The sequence below is a fragment of the Podarcis bocagei genome (assembly GCF_964188305.1).
Source record: "Podarcis bocagei genome assembly, chromosome: 13".
In the NCBI taxonomy this organism is placed as follows: Eukaryota; Metazoa; Chordata; class Lepidosauria; order Squamata; family Lacertidae; genus Podarcis; species Podarcis bocagei.
Window position 1 is genome coordinate 51499582 of NC_138138.1, and position 16442 is coordinate 51516023.

The 16442-nt window shown below is 49.3% G+C and overlaps 1 protein-coding gene across 6 annotated transcripts in view; it reads left to right on the forward strand.

The window, feature by feature from the left end:
• CARMIL3 (capping protein regulator and myosin 1 linker 3) overlaps window positions 1-16442 on the forward strand; it is a 93698-nt gene that overhangs the window by 49621 nt on the left and 27635 nt on the right. For all 6 annotated transcript variants that reach the window (XM_081167677.1, XM_081167673.1, XM_081167675.1 and 3 more), the window contains exons 17-28: window positions 1700-1769; window positions 1991-2072; window positions 2841-2937; window positions 4500-4554; window positions 6557-6729; window positions 7921-7989; window positions 8423-8516; window positions 9318-9416; window positions 9606-9734; window positions 11284-11397; window positions 14240-14415; window positions 15942-16029. In XM_081167677.1, the coding sequence (XP_081023803.1) occupies window positions 1700-1769; window positions 1991-2072; window positions 2841-2937; window positions 4500-4554; window positions 6557-6729; window positions 7921-7989; window positions 8423-8516; window positions 9318-9416; window positions 9606-9734; window positions 11284-11397; window positions 14240-14415; window positions 15942-16029 (1246 nt within the window). The remainder of the gene's footprint in view (window positions 1-1699; window positions 1770-1990; window positions 2073-2840; window positions 2938-4499; window positions 4555-6556; window positions 6730-7920; window positions 7990-8422; window positions 8517-9317; window positions 9417-9605; window positions 9735-11283; window positions 11398-14239; window positions 14416-15941; window positions 16030-16442) is intronic.

A 16442-nucleotide genomic window follows, 5' to 3' on the forward strand; every position in this document is an offset into this window, starting at 1 on the left:
GCGGGTGCCACTACCAAGAAGGCCCTCTGCCTGGTTCCCTGTAACTTCACTTCTTGCAGTGAGGGAACTGCCAGAAGGCCCTCGGAGCTGGACCTCAGTGTCCGGGCTGAACGAAGAAGAGACACAAAGACCTTGGAGGATGAGAGCATTTCTGTGCCTTGCCTGTTGCTCTGGGAAGGGAATAGCGGCTTCTTCATAACTCTCAGCACCTTTAACTACACTTCCCAGGATTCTCTTGGGGAAGCCATTTCTGTTTAAAGCGGTATGATACTGCTTTAAATGCATAGTGCGGATGGGACCTTCAACACGTGGACATCGCCAGAGTGAGGGTGGCTGGTGTAGGGTAACAGGCTAGCTAGCTCCCAGGACTTCAGAGAAACTACAGTTTCCCGCAACATTCTCACATGATTGCCATGACAAACCTAAGACTGGTTCAAGCTTCCAGTGCCACGTCCATGGGCTCTGCTGCCCTCTGCTGGAGGGAGGCCCCGGCTATTTGAGTGATAGCCAACACCTCGGAAAGCTGTAAACTTTGTACTGTTTTTTATGTTGTTAGATTTTTACTGTGTACAGTGGTACCTCGGGTTAAGTACTTAATTCGTTCCGGAGGTCTGTTCTTAACCTGAAACTGTTCTTAACCTGAAGCATCACTTTAGCTAATGGGGCCTCCTGCTGCTGCCGCGCTGCTGTTCTCATCCTGAAGCAAAGTTCTTAACCCGAGGTACTATTTCTGGGTTAGCGGAGTCTGTAACCTGAAGTGTATGTAACCTGAAGCGTATGTAACCCGAGGTACCACTGTATATATATTGCTGCACAATGCTTTATTATACTGTGTGTATAGAAACACAAATGAGGGTTAGACAAATTCACGCAGAACAAGGCTCTCAGCGGTCACTGGTGACAATGGTTGTCATCGCTTGCACAGAGCTCAGTGGCAGGAGAGGTCAGCCAAGCAGCCAAGTCTTGGGGGGGTGTACTTGGCTGGAGGCAGAGTCTATATACAAGGTCCAGTCCAGTCCTAAGGTCAGGAGTATCTCAGTTCACTTAGTCAGAAGATCCGGGGGTCAAGAAAGTTGCAAGAAGCAGCAAGGTCTGGCCTGGAATGACAAAAGTCATTTCCAGCAACTGACTCAGGATGGAAACCTTGTTTAAGAACCAGCTGGTTCACATCAGGAGCAAGAAGGCTGATCAGCGGCAGGTGGAGTCACTCTGCTTCCTGCCCCTTCAGGCTGCTGCTCAGCAGGTGAAGCAAATTCCTGGCCCGTGACAACAATGGCTGTTCTCTCCCTCTGCATCAAAGGAGCAGTCAGTAATCAGACAGTCCAAAGATGGCGTTAACTCTTCATCAGCAAAAATACAACCTCCACAGACTTGGTTGAATGTCAGGCCTCATGAGCATAGCTGCTCGTTCCCGGTTGTCTTCCTCTGTGAAAATCATTTGCTGAGATTGAAAGTCCTCTCCGCCTCCTCAGGGTTTTCCCCCAAGGAATCGGAGACTGCGCCTGCATGTAGCCAACCTCTCCTCCTCCCCTTTCATGCCTCTTCTGGTTCGCGGTAGGCCACAGAATACCAGCTTCTGAGAACCGCCAGCAGAAAGAGTTGATGTTGAACTTTCTGCATGCAGAGCAGGATTTCGCTCACTCAGATGTCCCTAGTTCACTTGTTCAAACCACAACATGTCCTTGCCTTCCTCGCTCAGGTCTCTTTTCCAAGGTCTGTCAGCCAACACCCACCTCAGCGAACTCCACCTGGACCTGAGTGGATGTGAGGTAAATCGGGGTGGGGCGAATGGGGTGGGCTTCTTGTGCAGACGTTTTCTCAGAGAGGAGGCGTTGGGGGCCGAGCTGCTTCCATGTGAGGCGATTGACCTCAGAGCTTCCCAGCATCCATTTGATACGATAGGCCTCTTGAGCTCCCTTTCCTCTCTGAGTCACTCATTAAACCTCTCTCTCTCTTTCTCTCTCTCCGTCTTCCTTTCCTTCCTACCTAGTTGCGCTCCCCAGGAGCTCACGTCCTTCAAGAGCAGCTGTCTGGAATCAGCGCCTTGAGTAGTCTAGATCTTTCTGACAATGGTGAGACCATGATGCTCCCCAGCTGCTGCTCCTGCCTTAATAATAATAATAATATTTTATTTATATCCCGCCTTCCCCAGCCGAAACTGGGCTCAGAGCGGCTAACAACAGTAAAATATTGTGTTTGCCCTTCCTTGTTGCAGATACTGATATTGTGCAGTCTGAAGTGACTAGAAGCATAAGAACTGACTCCTTCTGGAATAAATCATTGTCCAGACCCCTTTTTAAAAAATATTCAAACTTTTTCTCTTTAAAATAAAACAGAATAAAGCAAATCATGTGTCCAAAATATCCATACAATGCCTTGTGCTCTCCAGCACAGGCTCAGCATCTTGCAAAATATGAAATAATCCAAACAGACCTATAAGCAAAGGTTTCTCTCTCTCCACAGCTTGCATTCCAGCCTCCAGGCTATTTACTCTCCCTTCAGGAGAGCTTCATTTTACATCTTCACCCCGTTGAGTTTGGGAGAAAAGACTCACAAAGGCAGCTCCCTTCAAAATGGAGATTTGCAACCCAATACCTCTCACGATATGATCTAAGGTTACAACCCTTATGTGTTAGCTACCAGAGAAACAACAATCAGTTATTCATTAGCAAAAGCTCAGAGTGCTCTCCTTGGCTTTAATATAGCCCCATGGTGGGGGAAAACCCCATGTTGAATCTTCTGCAATATACCTCCAGCCATTTTTCATTTCTGTGTCAATTAAAGCATTGTACTTAACATTCCTGACCTATTCTGCCACTCCCTCCTTCTTCTCATGCCAGGCTTCGACGCCGACTTGCTGACTCTCGTCCCGGCGCTAGGCAGGAACAAGTCTCTGAAGCACCTCTGGCTGGGCAAGAACTTCAACGTTAAATCCCGGTGGGTTTATTTATTTACTGAATTTAAATACCACCCTATACCTGGAGGTCTCAGGGTGTTTCACAAAACCTGCGCTACATAGAGGTGGATTTAGGGGAGCACAAACGGTTGGCCCACACTGGGCGCTGAGCCAAGAGGGAGCCGCAGGGTATACTGCAATAATGACGAACAACAGAAGACGAGAATCATTTGGGCGCTGAATGCTGGCGTCACACAGGGCACCACTGAAATTTCAAAGCCCAAATTCCGCCCCTGGGCCATGTCGCCCCTGGGTTGGGCGATCTAGGACCATCCAGGGCGATGGTGTCATGCTGTAGTTTAGTCACTAGGGGGCGCTGCACTTAAGTTGCTTCTTCGTTTGGAAGGTTTGTGAACCGTTTGACCATAGAGATCTCTGATCGATGTACAAGATGTTGATAAAGTGCGGCTGAAATCCACAATTTTAAATAAGCGGTATTGGTAAAAAGAGTAATAAGAATCTGTAAATACGGATTGATAATGGTTGAAAATATATAATTATAATAGGTTAAGATATTGAGTAAAGATAAATGATAGAGGGTAAGGATTTGCTGAATTAACTATGTGAACTGGAATACAAAAAAGGGGTGTGTGAGGAGGTCAGGAAACAAGTAAATGAAATATAAGACATGAAAATATTGATTTCTTTTTAACTTTTTTATTTTTTATGTATTTTGTCTTTGTATTCTTGTATTTCTTTTTCTTTTATTATTGTTATTCTTTGTTATTTCTTGTTTTTAATTTTGTAATCTTTTATTGTCTGTAAAATTTCAATAAATATCATTTAAAAAAATAATGAAATCCACAATTTAAAAAAAAGAAATATTCACAAGTTGATGGTCATTAAAGCACAGCGGGAAACCCAGCGGATCTCTGAAAACAAACAGGAGGTTCCGTTTTCTGGAGAGATTTGTCAAAAGGCAAGCTTGGTTCCATCTTATTAAGTTTATTCATGAAGAATCAGAAGCCCGACAAGCCCCTGGTGATATATGCAAACATATGGAGCAGTTCTGCAGCGGAATCATTTCAAGAGATACTAAAAAAATCACGCATCCACTGTTTCGTGGGGCCGCAATGGTGCAAAAATGTGGTTACAAGGCACAGATCCACATGGATCCTCAGGACTTTTGCATTGGGTCACCCCAAATTCACATCAGATCACATAGCACGTCCATGGCTACAGCCTGCACCAAAAAAATCATGCACCCACTGTTTCGTAGGGCTGCAATGGCACATAAATGTGGTTACAAAGCACGGATCCACTTGGATTCTCAAGATTTTTGCATTGGGCTACCCCAAACTCACCGTCAAATCACATGTCTGTAGCCACAGCACGAACCACAAAAAACATACATCCACTGTTGCGTTCAGAATATTTTTTTTCTTGTTTTCCTCCTCTAAAAACTAGGTGCGTCTTATAGAGTGAAAAATACAGTGCCTTACAGGGAGCAATTCGTAAATGGAATCAAATAAACAAACTGCCCTGACATGCCCACGTTGCTCTTGTTCCTCAGTCTGACGTTCCCCCTGTTGTCTCTCTGTAGGACCTTGGAGGAGATCCTTCAGAAGATTGTGCAGATGATCCAGGAAGAGGAGTGTGTAAGTCAGGGGTCAGCAAACCTTTTCAGCAGGAGGCCGGTCCACTGTCCCTCAGACCTTGTGGGGAGCCGGACTGTATTTTGAAAAAAAAGAAAGAAAAAAGAACGAATTCCTGTGCCCCCAAAATAACCCAGAGATGCATTTTAAATAAAAGCACACATTCTACTCATGTAAAAACACGCTGATTCCCGGACCATCCGCGGGCTGGATTGAGAAGGTGATTGGGCCAGATCCGGTCCCCGGGCCTTAGTTTGCCTACCCATGGTGTAAGTCCTTTGCTGTGCGAAAGTGATGTGGTGGTTTGTAGACTGAAGAGTGGGGCAGGTGGAGGGTTGCAAACTGCAACCTGTGGGGAGAATCAGTGCGACAGTGTGGGTATCTCTGTGACTGGGTTGCGTACTTCCACTAGCGGAGTTTGCTTGGGTCCCCCCCCCCCCATTTGAACAGGGAAATGGAGATGAGGACAGAGTAGATTTTAACCACCGCCCTGCTTTTTCCTGATCTAAATGGACCCCCAACACAGACACACAAATCCACTGTTAGTCCCTTCGGCACCACGAATGCTGGGGCCTGTATTTTATAGGTTTTAAAGATAAACGAGGTTGGCTTCTAAAACAAACATACCTTTATTTATTGTCGTTGATTTATTAAATTTGTATACCCCCCTTTATCCACAGACCTCAGAGCGGTTCACAACATAAAATGACGATATAAAAAACACAGAATACATAACAAAAATGAGAACAACAACAAATCAGTGATCCGCCCCACCCTTCCGCAACACGTTTTAAAAGGGCATCGGATTTCAGTCAGCCAAAGGGCTGGTTAAAGAGGAACATTTTCGTCTGGCTCCTAAAAGTATACAGTGGTACCTCGGTTTACAAATTTAATCTGTTCCGGAAGTCCGTTCTTAAACTGAAACCGTTCTTAAACTGAGGCGCACTTTCCCTAATGAGGCCTCCCGCCACTGGTGCCCTTCCACCATTCAGCTTCCGTTCTTAGACCGAGGTAAAGTTTGCAAACCAGGATACTACTTCTGGTTTTGTGGAGTTCATAAACTGAATTGTTTGTAACAACAACAACAAATTTTTATTTATACCCCGCCCTTCCTGGTTCATAAAACCAGGCTCTGGGGGGCTAACAACAAATTTAAAACAATTAATGCAGCAAAAAACAGCATAAAATACAGTATAAAACGTGAATGACAATAAATACAGAATTCAAAAATCAATCAGTTTAGGGGGGAAATCTATCCAATAAACATTAGATGATCACCACGGCTAGCTGGCTAAATTAGTTCTATTTGGAGACCAGGGGAGAATTAGCTGTGGGATCCCAGAGGGGGTAATCTTCACAAAAGGGGGGGGGGAGGAAGGGGAATAAAAGATCAGGCTAAGTTCAAATTGAAAGCCAGGCGGAATAGCTCTGTCTTACAGGCCCTGCAGAAGGAAGTTAAATCCTGCAGGGCCCTGGTCTCATGGGACAGAGCATTCCACCAGGTCGGAGCCATCACTGAGAAGGCCCTGGCCCCGGTAGAGGATAATCTGAATTCCTTAGGGCCCGGGACCTCTAAACTATGATTATTCATGGACCTTAAGGTCCTCTGTGGGGCAGAACAGGAGAGGTGGTCTGTAAACAGGACTGTTCTTAAACTGAGGTCCCACTGTATAATGAAGGTGCCACGACATCTTCTTCACACTTTCTCTTACTGTCTGTGTATCTTAGGCTATCTATCAATATATATCGGTACCACAATGGCGCAGGCAATTCTTTCCCTTCCCCTTTTATTCTCACAACAACCCTGCGAGGTAGGATAATCTGAGAGGCGGTGACTGGCTCACGCTGACCCTGTGAGCATCGCAGCTGAGTGGCGATTTGAACCCCGGCCGCCCTCCACCCCCAGTCCTAATCTGGCACTCTTAAGCCCTGTGCCACGATGAGATGCTCGTTCACTCTGCCCTTCTTCTTATTATTCCCCTCCGTCCTGCCTGCTACCCCAAAGTCCCTGCAGTCTTTTTCCGTTGCCGACTCCCGGCTCAAAACCCGCACCAGCATCTTGATCAACGCCCTGGGCAGCAACACTTGCCTGACCAAAGTGGACCTGAGTGGGAACTGCATGGAGGACATCGGAGCCAAGATGCTGTCGAAAGCCCTGCAGATCAACAGCACGCTGAGGTGGGCGTGGGAAACTTGCCGGTCAGGCGGGGGGGGGGACTTCCCGGTTGGTTTTCCCAGCCTTTGGATCTCTGGGGTACACTTGCCCCCCCCCCCGAATTTTGCCACACGGACCCAAAAATGCCTGCCTGGGCTTTTTTGGGAGGGAAGGAAATTTACCTCAGCGCACTCTCTGACTCCCCCCCATCAACACAAGGATTGCTGCTCGCAGAATGGGATCCGTGCAAGGATTAACGCTGGGATCACTTCTCTTCCCCAGATCTGCACTAGCAAATCGAGGGGACCCCCTATAATAGATTTAGAGGGTGAATTTGCGGAGGAGGAGAAGGGGTGGGGAAGTCCAATGGCAATAGCCTTGCGGTGAGGGATGCTGAGTTAAGGTAGCGCTGTGTTGGCTGCAACCCTACCCCCCCCCCAAAAAATCCCCAATAGTATGGAGGTTTGTATAATCATAGAGTTGGAAGGGACCGCAAGGGTAATCTGGTACAACCCGCTGCAAAGCAGGAATCTTTTGCCCAATGTATGGCTCGATCCCACAACCTGGAGGTTATAAGTGGGGGATGAAATAGGAAACCAGGGAAGGGAACATGTAATGGAGTATTCTAAGAATGGGCTCCTGGTCAGGTGTACTGTGTCTTCCTATCTTCTTTGGCGATCACTCGTAGCCGAGTAAGATTGTCTTCCATAAACACAGTTTTATCAGTGAGTCCATAAGTGACTGTGGAGGCCAATTCTGGATCCACACGTCCTTCCACAGTGGGGACATTGGTTTCCCGGGTGGGAGTTGATCATGGTGAGGGTTTGCCAAGTGTGCCTTCCTCTTAACACATTTCTCCCTTGCGTCCTGAGTTCGAGTGTATTCAAAGCCCACAACACCTTTGGTAAAGGCTGTTCTCCAACTGGAGCGCTCACAGCCCAGTGTTTCCCAGTTGTCGGTGTATATACTACATTTTTTAAGATTTGCCTTGAGAGAGTCTTTAAACCTCTTTTGTTGACCATGAGCATTACGCTTCCCTTTTTTAAAGTTCGGAATAGAGTAGTTGCTAACGGAGGCTGCTTCACATAACTGCTGTTTGGCAGCCAAGGAGGGAAGGAACTCAATTGCTTGATGCGGGTCAGGAATTGATAAGTCAAAACAAGAGATGGGATCACAACCGCTACCTGTTCCCCCACCCCTTTCTTGCTTTCAAGGAGTATTTCCTGGGATAAGAACAATACAACTGCACAAGGCTTTCAGGACATCGCCAGGGCCTTGGAGAAGTGAGTAACTAGAGCGGTTTTGTACTCCTTTTCCTCGAGGGAATAGGCGGCGGGGGGAGTCAAAAGCCAGTGTGGTGTAGTGGTTAAGAGCGGTAGATTTGTAATCTGGTGAACCGGGTTCAATTCCCCGCTCCTCCACCTGCAGCTGCTGGGTGACCTTGGGCCAGTCACACTTCTGTGAAGTCTCTCAGCCCCACTCACCCCACAGAGTGTTTGTTGTGGGGGAGGAAGGGGAAGGAGAATGTTAGCCGCTTTGAGACTCCTTCGGGTAGTGATAAAGCGGGATATCAAATCCCCCCAAAAACAACAAAAAAATGGCTTCTCATGCTCACATTTTCACGAGAGAAAGAGAGTACGTGGCTTAAAGGTTTCTGAAACGTTAAATGGTTTATAAATGCTTTCGAATAAATAAATAAAACGGCCTCTTTTGCAGCAACTACACCCTCAAGTTCATGTCCTTCCCCATGAGCGACATCACGGCGGCCTACCGAAACGCCCCTGAGAGGACGGACGAGGTGTGGCAAAAGGTGAGCCCTGCCCCTTCCCTACGGGCCTCGGGATAAGGGGAATAATTTGGTCCCGTTTGCATTTTAGCGAGAAACTACTCAACTCGTTCCTCTCGAACGATTCTTAAGCACTTGCACTTCTGCGAATTTTACACTTGCCACTGCCCCCCAACCAAGTAATGTGTGTAAAAATGGACATATGGGGAGAAAGTCTGGCTACAAAAGTCTTTATATGTGGAAATAACACACAAGGGGCATTTTATGAGGGAGAATTGCTTGCGAAAATGCGTATAAAGTGGTTCCGTTCCGGAAGACCTTTCGACATACGAAACGTTCGAAAACCGAGGCGCAAAGGACGCTCTGCAAATTTACAGAGAAAATTGAGAAAAATACAGCATTGCCTCAGCGGAAGCCATTCGACTTCTGAGGTGCGTTCGAAAACGGGAGCATTTACTTCTGGGTTTGAGTTCTGAAACGTCCGCCAACGGAGACATTCGAGAACCGAGGTACCACCGTATCATAGCTATCAACATTTTCCTTTTTTAAAGGGTAATTCCCTTTTTCCGAATAGGATTCCTCGCAAGAAAAGGGAAAAGTTGACAGCTATGCTCTGTATTGGGTGGAGCGGCATACAGAAATTCAGGGCAAGAGGAAAATTGAGTTTTTGTGAAGATTTCTTTAGAAATCGTCGTCTGCGGCAGTTGTAGCGGAGAAACTTGAAACGAATAGATTTGGACCTCTGACGCGCAGGAGTGTCGCCAAATCCCAGCTTTGGCATGCTTCCTCCCCTGTCTCTTTCCCCCCTTCCTCTCTCCCCTTCAGATCCAGTGGTGTCTCCTTAGGAACAACCACTCACAGAAGTTCCCCCAGGACCAAGCCTTCCGTCTCCACCAGGGAATCGTCACCAATAGCGCCGAGCAAGTAAACGTTCCCATCTCCCTGTTCGGCACACACTTGCCACCCCTTCCCGCCAATTCCCGTGGGGAACGAGCGGGGCCTGTCCGCCCCATGCCCGGAGGGGCTGCTGTGATTGGCTGGCCAGCGGGTTCGGGACTTGGCGCCTTGGCGAGGGGCAGGAGCTAATGGCCCCCTGTCTTGCCCCCTCCCTAGATGATGAGCCGCCTCTGTGTCAGGGTCCAGGAAGAGGTGCAGTTGCTGCGGACCTGCTCCGCCGACACGATCCAGGAGGAAGTGCTCTACGCCCGGGAACTCATGAAGGAAGCCAAGAACTCACGGGCGGTGAGCTTCATCTGTTTATTTACAGTCCTGGCCCCACATTTCCTCCGAGGATCTGAAGGCGTTGCGCACGTGGTTCATTTCCCCCTCCTCATTTAATGCTCACGACAGCCCTGTGAGGTAGGTTAGACTGAGAGGCAGTGAGAGGACGAAAGTCACCCCGGGGAGCTCTGTGGCTGATATAACTTCATATTGAAATTGAATTGAATTGAAATACTTTATAGTCACTTGTACAACTTGTACACAGTGAGATTGCACGAGCGCTCCCCACTCAGCTCTCTTAGTCTTAATTCCCCACATTTACTGACGCACAAGGGACGCAGGTGGCGCTGTCGGTTAAACCACAGAGCCTAGGACTTGCCGATCAGAAGGTCGGTGGTTCGAATCCCCGCGACGGGGTGAGCTTCCATTGCTCAGTCCCTGCTCCTGCCAACCTAGCAGTTCAAAAGCACGTCAAAGTACAAGTAGATAAATAGGTACCGCTCCGGCGGGAAGGTAAACGGTGTTTCCGTGCGCTGCTCTGGTTCGCCAGAAGTGGCTTAGTCATGCTGGCCACATGACCCAGAAGATGTATGCCGGCTCCCTCGGCCAATAAAGCAAGACGAGCACCGCAACCCCAGAGTCAGTCACAACTGGACCTAATGGTCAGGGGTCCCTTTACCTTTACCTTTTACTGACGCACACCCACCAAACCCGAAAGTCAGTTGCCCTGTTGTTATCTTTTCATTCAGCAGCCTAACAGCCCATGGATAGAAGCTGTTCTTTACCCTGTTGGTGCGACTAATCACGCTTCTATATCTTCTGCCCGAGGGCAGGAGATCAAGAAAGTGCCGGCCAGGGTGTGAATCATCCCTGAGAATTTTCCTCACTCTCCTGAGGCAACATTCTTCCGCTATTTCATCCAGCGGATTCACGGGACAGCCCGTAATATCTTGTGCTGTATTCACCACCCTTTCTTCGCCTTGTCAGCTATTTATTTATTTAAAGGGACGCGGGTGGCACTGTGGGCTAAACCACAGAGCCTAGGACTTGCCGATCAGAAGGTCGGAGGTTCGAATCCCCGCGACAGGTTGAGCTCCCATTGCTCAGTCCCTGCTCCTGCCAACCTAGCAGCTCGAAAGCACACCAGAGCAAGTAGATAAATAGGTACTGCTCCAGTGGGAAGGTAAACGGCGTTTCTGTGCGCTGCTCTGGTTCGCCAGAAGCGGCTTAGTCCTGCTGGCCACATGACCCGGAAGCTGTACGCCGGCTCCCTCGGCCAATAAAGCGAGATGAGCACTGCAACCCCAGAGTCAGTCACGACTGGACCTAATGGTCAGGGGTCTCCTTTACCTTTACCTATGACCGTAATAGAGATTTGTAGTGTACTGAATTTCTCTCCCAAACGTTCTCTGTGAAAATCTGGATCCAAACCCAAACTGCAGAAGGGTCTATGTAGGTGTGTTCCTTGTGTGCTTTTTAATGATTATATTTTTATTGCAGTTTATTGAATAAAAAACAAACACAGAGAGAAGAGCACCCGCGAAGCATCCTTTCTCTTTTTCTCTCTTAGCTCTTCCCCAGCCTGTATGAGCTTGGGCACATTTTGGCCAGCGACGGTCCAGTCCGGCACAGGCTAGAATCAGTGGCTAACGAGGTCTCAAAAGCAGTCGACAAGGAACTGCAGGTATTGCGAGGGCACGGTCCTGTTTTCATTTTGCTTTTCTGTTCTTCATTTACTGCATTTAAAAACCCCACTTTTCTTCTAAAAGAGCTCAAGGGCGGCATACGTTGTTCTCCCCGCTCCTTGTTTTATCTCCACAACACCCCTGTGAGGTTGGTTGGGCTGAGCAGTTGTGCATGGCCCAAGGTCACCCAGCGAGCGCCCCATGATCTGAACCCAGGTCCTAATCTAGGCTTCCTCAAACTCGGCCCTCCAGTGGTCAGGGATGATGGGAATTGTAGTCTCAAAACATCGGGAGTTTGAGGAAGCCAGTCCTAATCCAACCCTCTGATCCAGGCTTCCAATAGAATATTTATTATTATTATTATTATTATTATTATTATTATTATTATTATTAATACTCCGCCCATCTGGCTGGGTTTCCCCAGCCACTCTGGGCGGCTTCCAACTGAATATTAAAAACAGTACAGCTTCAAACATTAAAAACTTCCCTAAAGAGGGCTGCCTTCAGAAATAATAAAAACACGATAAAACATCAAACATTAAAAACTTCTCTAAACAGTGCTGCCTTCAGGTGCCTTTGTTTGTTTCCTTGACATCTGAGGGGAGGGTGTTCTACAGGGCGGGCGCCACTACCAAGAAGGCCCTCTGCCTGGTTTCCTGTAACCTCACTTTTCGCAGGGAGGGAACTGCCAGAAAGCCCTCGGAGCTGGACCTCCCTGTCTGGGCTGAACGATAGGGGTGGAGACGCTCCTTCAGGTATCCTGGGCCGATGCCGTTTAGGGCTTTCAAGGTCAGCACCAACACTTTGAATTGTGCCCGGAAACATCCTGGGAGCCAATGTAGGTCTTTCAGGTGTTATATGGTCTTGGTGGCCGCTTTCACTCACCAGTCTGGCTGCCGCAATCTGGATTAATTGTAGTTTCCGAGTCACCTTCAAAGGTAGCCCCACGTAGAGTGCATTGCAGTAGTCTAAGCCGGGAGATAACCAGAACATATTGAAGCAAGGGAATATGAACATTTATGAGCTCATTGCTGCAACCGCTACCAATTAATTGTGGGGTTCTCTTGACTACCAAGATCAGGCATAGGCAAACTCGGCCCTCCCAATGTTTTTGGGACTACAACTCCCATCACCCCTAGATAACAGGACTAGTGGTCAGGGATGATGGGAATTGTAGCCCCAAAACATCTGGAGGGCCGGGTTTGCCTATGCCTGACCAAGATGGTGTTTGCAGAGCTTTTGGAACGGTTCACCATTGGTTCAACACACCAAGAGGCTTGAAGAAGCCAGTGGTTGCCATGGTGACCAAATAAATGGAGGAGAAGGCCCCTTGGGCCTTCGGGAACCGGTCAGCCCTCTGCAGGAACACCCGCCGCCTTGTGCGAAAGGGCGGGTTTGATTCTTGAGAAAGACACCCGCCGTGCGGTTGGCATCAGGGCATCCCAAATGCTCTTCTCTTGCCCAGCCGCTGCCCTACTGTGCTGGGCCCGGGGGTAACACGAGTGACGCAGTCCAGGTCCAGTCCCAAATCCAAGGGTTCCGCGAGAGGTCAGTCCGACAGGGCCACGGCAGGACACAAGGCAGAAAACCAGGCAAGGCCAAGATCTCAGGCAGGTTCTGGCAAACAGCAATGTTCCTCCCGCAACCTGGGGCGGGGTCCGACAGCCTTTTACCTTCGTCGGGTTAGCGGTCGGTCCTGATCCCCTGGCGACTCACCTCCCTGTTTCACCCGAAGGCGAGCACTCTCCTGCGAGTACTCAGGTCTCTCCTTCTCTCAGACCTTAGTCTCTGCAGCTCGGGAGACGTTGGTGGGTTACTAGACCCAGGGGCTGCCTAAGCCTCTCCTGACCCAACCGGTAGTGGAGCAGCTGTAAGTGATGGCCCAGCTGAAGGCAACGAGGTCATCCCCGCATCTGGAGCCAGGGCAGGCTCAGGCCCCTGACTCCACCCAGCTGATGCTTGTCTCAGGGGAACCTGTGCAGACTGGGACTCTTCAGAAAAAGCCCCAGACTTGGTTCAGATGCTGCCTGGGGCAAAGGATCCGGTGTGGACTGAGACTCCTCTGGTTCCGAGTCTGAGTGTGCTGGTCCCGGGGGGGGGGGAGGAGGTACTGATACCGTAGCCGAAGTTCAGTCCAGAGTCACTAGCAGGGTAGACGAACACTAGATGAGATGCGAGGTCCGAAACAGGGAGCCGGGCAGGGGAACAGGAACGCTGGTAGGGCAGCAGCAGGAAGCCAGGCGGGGAACAGGAACACGGGTAGGTCAGCAGCGGGCAGCCGGGCGAGGAACAGGAACACCGGAGAGTCAGGAGCAGGAAGCCGGGCGTGGAACAGGCACACCGGGAGTGCAGATCTAGGTCTGGGTAAAAGCAGGTACTCCACAACGACGTTGCTCCCGCAACCTGGGACCGGGCTGCCTGACCTTTATCTTCTTCTAAGGCCGGGGGCGGTCCCGGCCCCCAGGAGCCCCGCCTCTCCTGGCCTTAAGGCGAGCACTCCTCCTGGGAGAGACCAGTTCCCTTCGCCTCTCTGCCCTAAGCCTCTGCAGTTCAGGAGAGGCCGAAGGGTTACTGGGCCCCGGGGGAGGCTCACCTGTAGCCACTGAGTCCTCCAGCACCTCTGGGGCCAGAATGGTCTCACCTGGTGCCTGCCCCAGAGGATCTGGCACAGGTGCAGGCTCCTCAGCATCTAGGCCTTGCCCCAGTTCAGCCGGCCCTGGAGGCGGGGACTCCTGTGCCGGCTGGGATTCCTCCGGTTCACTCTCAGACTCAGAATCCCAGGCCATCACACTGAGCCCGACTCCCAGGCCATCCCACCTGCTTCTTCTCTCCCCTCTGCAGGTGATCCTGGAGTCCATGGTTTCCCTCACCCAGGAGCTGTGCCCACACGCCGTCCAGGTGGCGGAAGAGCACAACAAGATGCTGGCGGCCGTTTCGGAGCGCGTCACCGTGCCCCGAAACTTCATCCGGGGGGCTCTGCTGGAGCAAGCTGGCCAGGACATTCAGAACAAGCTCAAGTGAGGAGCAGGAGGGTGCAGAGGGAATGCCATGCGGGGACTGAGAATGGCGCTTTTCATAGACAAAGCGGGTTCTCTGCCACTGAGTTACCGCCCCACAAGCTTGGGGGGTGGGGGGAAGGCAGTCATGCTATCCGAAGTGGGGCCTGGCCAGGGCCGGATTTAGGTTTGATGAGGCCCTCAGCTACTGGAGGCAATGGGGCCCTTTATATGTCCAGCTGTCCTTTGTCAACCACAAATTGCCGCTGTTTTTTGTGCTGAATATATGGTAATTTATGGACCTAATAGGTACCCAAAGCCATTTGCACATAACAAAATATGTATTGTATCAAAGTAATTGTTGAATTAAAATACAATTAAGAAGAAGTATATTAATAGTGAAATACAGTAGAACCTCGACTTAACCACCCCCCCTACTCTCGAACAATCCGACTCGTGACTGCGGCAAACCTGGAAGTAAATACCGGGTGTGCCACGATTTGCGCACGTGTAGAACGGCACTTCTCCCAGCGACCCGGATCGACTCACGAACGGACCTCCGGCACAGATTCTGTACATGAGTAGAGGTTCCACTGTACAATTAAGGAGAAATATTAATAGTAGGGACGTGGGTGGCGCTGTGGGTTAAACCACAGAGCCTAGGGCTTGCCGATCAGAAGCTTGGCAGTTTGAATCCCCGCGATGGGGTGAGCTCCCGTTGCTCGGTCCCTGCTCCTGCCAACCTAGCAGTTTGAAAGCACGTCAAAGTGCAAGTAGATCAATAGGTACCACTCCGGCGGGAAGGACAACGGCGTTTCCGTGCGCTGCTGTGGTTCACCAGAAGCGGCTTAGTCCTGCTGGCCACATGACCCAGAAGCTGTACGCCGGCTCCTTCGGCCAATAAAGCAAGATGAGCGCCGCAACCCCAGAGTCGTCCGCGACTAGACCTAACGGTCAGGGGTCCCTTTACCTTTACGTATATTAATAGTGAAATATTTATTAAGCTCTAACTTAAAATGATATTTTATTCATAACAAACTTAATAATGCAAACACATTGGCATTTGGCAATAACAAAAGTTCCTTTAGAAACACAATTTACAAAGTCTCATCATCTAGTCTCTAGAAACTTGCTGCAACGTGAAATAATAATAGGTGCAAATATATGATGCAAACTAGTAATAATTATAATTAGCTTTATTAATATGAAATGAAGTGTGTTATAACTTGTACAATGCAATTGTAGTTAATACAATGCATTTTTTATATAATATCAATGTCACCATAGTAGTCAACTAATGGGCGGGGCCCATTACTTACATCGTAGGAGCCTACACAACACAAAACACTGTAGGTTTTGTTTTATTTGCTTTTTGTCTTATATTTTGGAAGTGTACATCCAGGTTTTTTTCCCTTTAATTTTTTTGGGGCCCCTAAGCTATAGCTTGTTTAGCTTATATGTAAATCTGTCACTGGGATTGGCACAGGGGTTTGGAAGGGGGGTATGCGAAGCTCTCTGACCCTCTCTATCTCTGATCCCACGCCCAGCGAGGTCAAGCTGTCGGTGGTGACGTACCTGACCAACACCATTGTGGAGGAGCTGCTGCAGGAGTTGTACTACGCTCACAAGAGTCTGGTGAGCCCCATTCCGCCCCTAATTACACCCCCCCGGGGTTCATTTAATCCAGGGCTCAATGCTAGAAACAGTGCTGAGGGGGCATTGGACCAGGCCTCAGCCCTGACCTCTGCAAATTGCTACCTAACCAACTCCCCCCAGGGCATGTGCAGAGTGCTTGGCCACTAGCGCTAAGCCAACGCCTCCCCCCGCCCCGGAATTAGCAGGGAGAATGCCCCTTTCACTATCTTATCAGGAGAGGGAACGAATTCAGGCAAGTGTACCGCAAAACCCGCTGTAATTGTGTCCTATATGTATGGGTTCAATCGATTCCACTTACAAGTCTCTTCCCCTAAAAGTATCTCAAGCGATTTCTCTGTAGAATCATAGACTTGGAAGGGAGGGTCACCTAGTCCCACCCCCTTCAAACACGG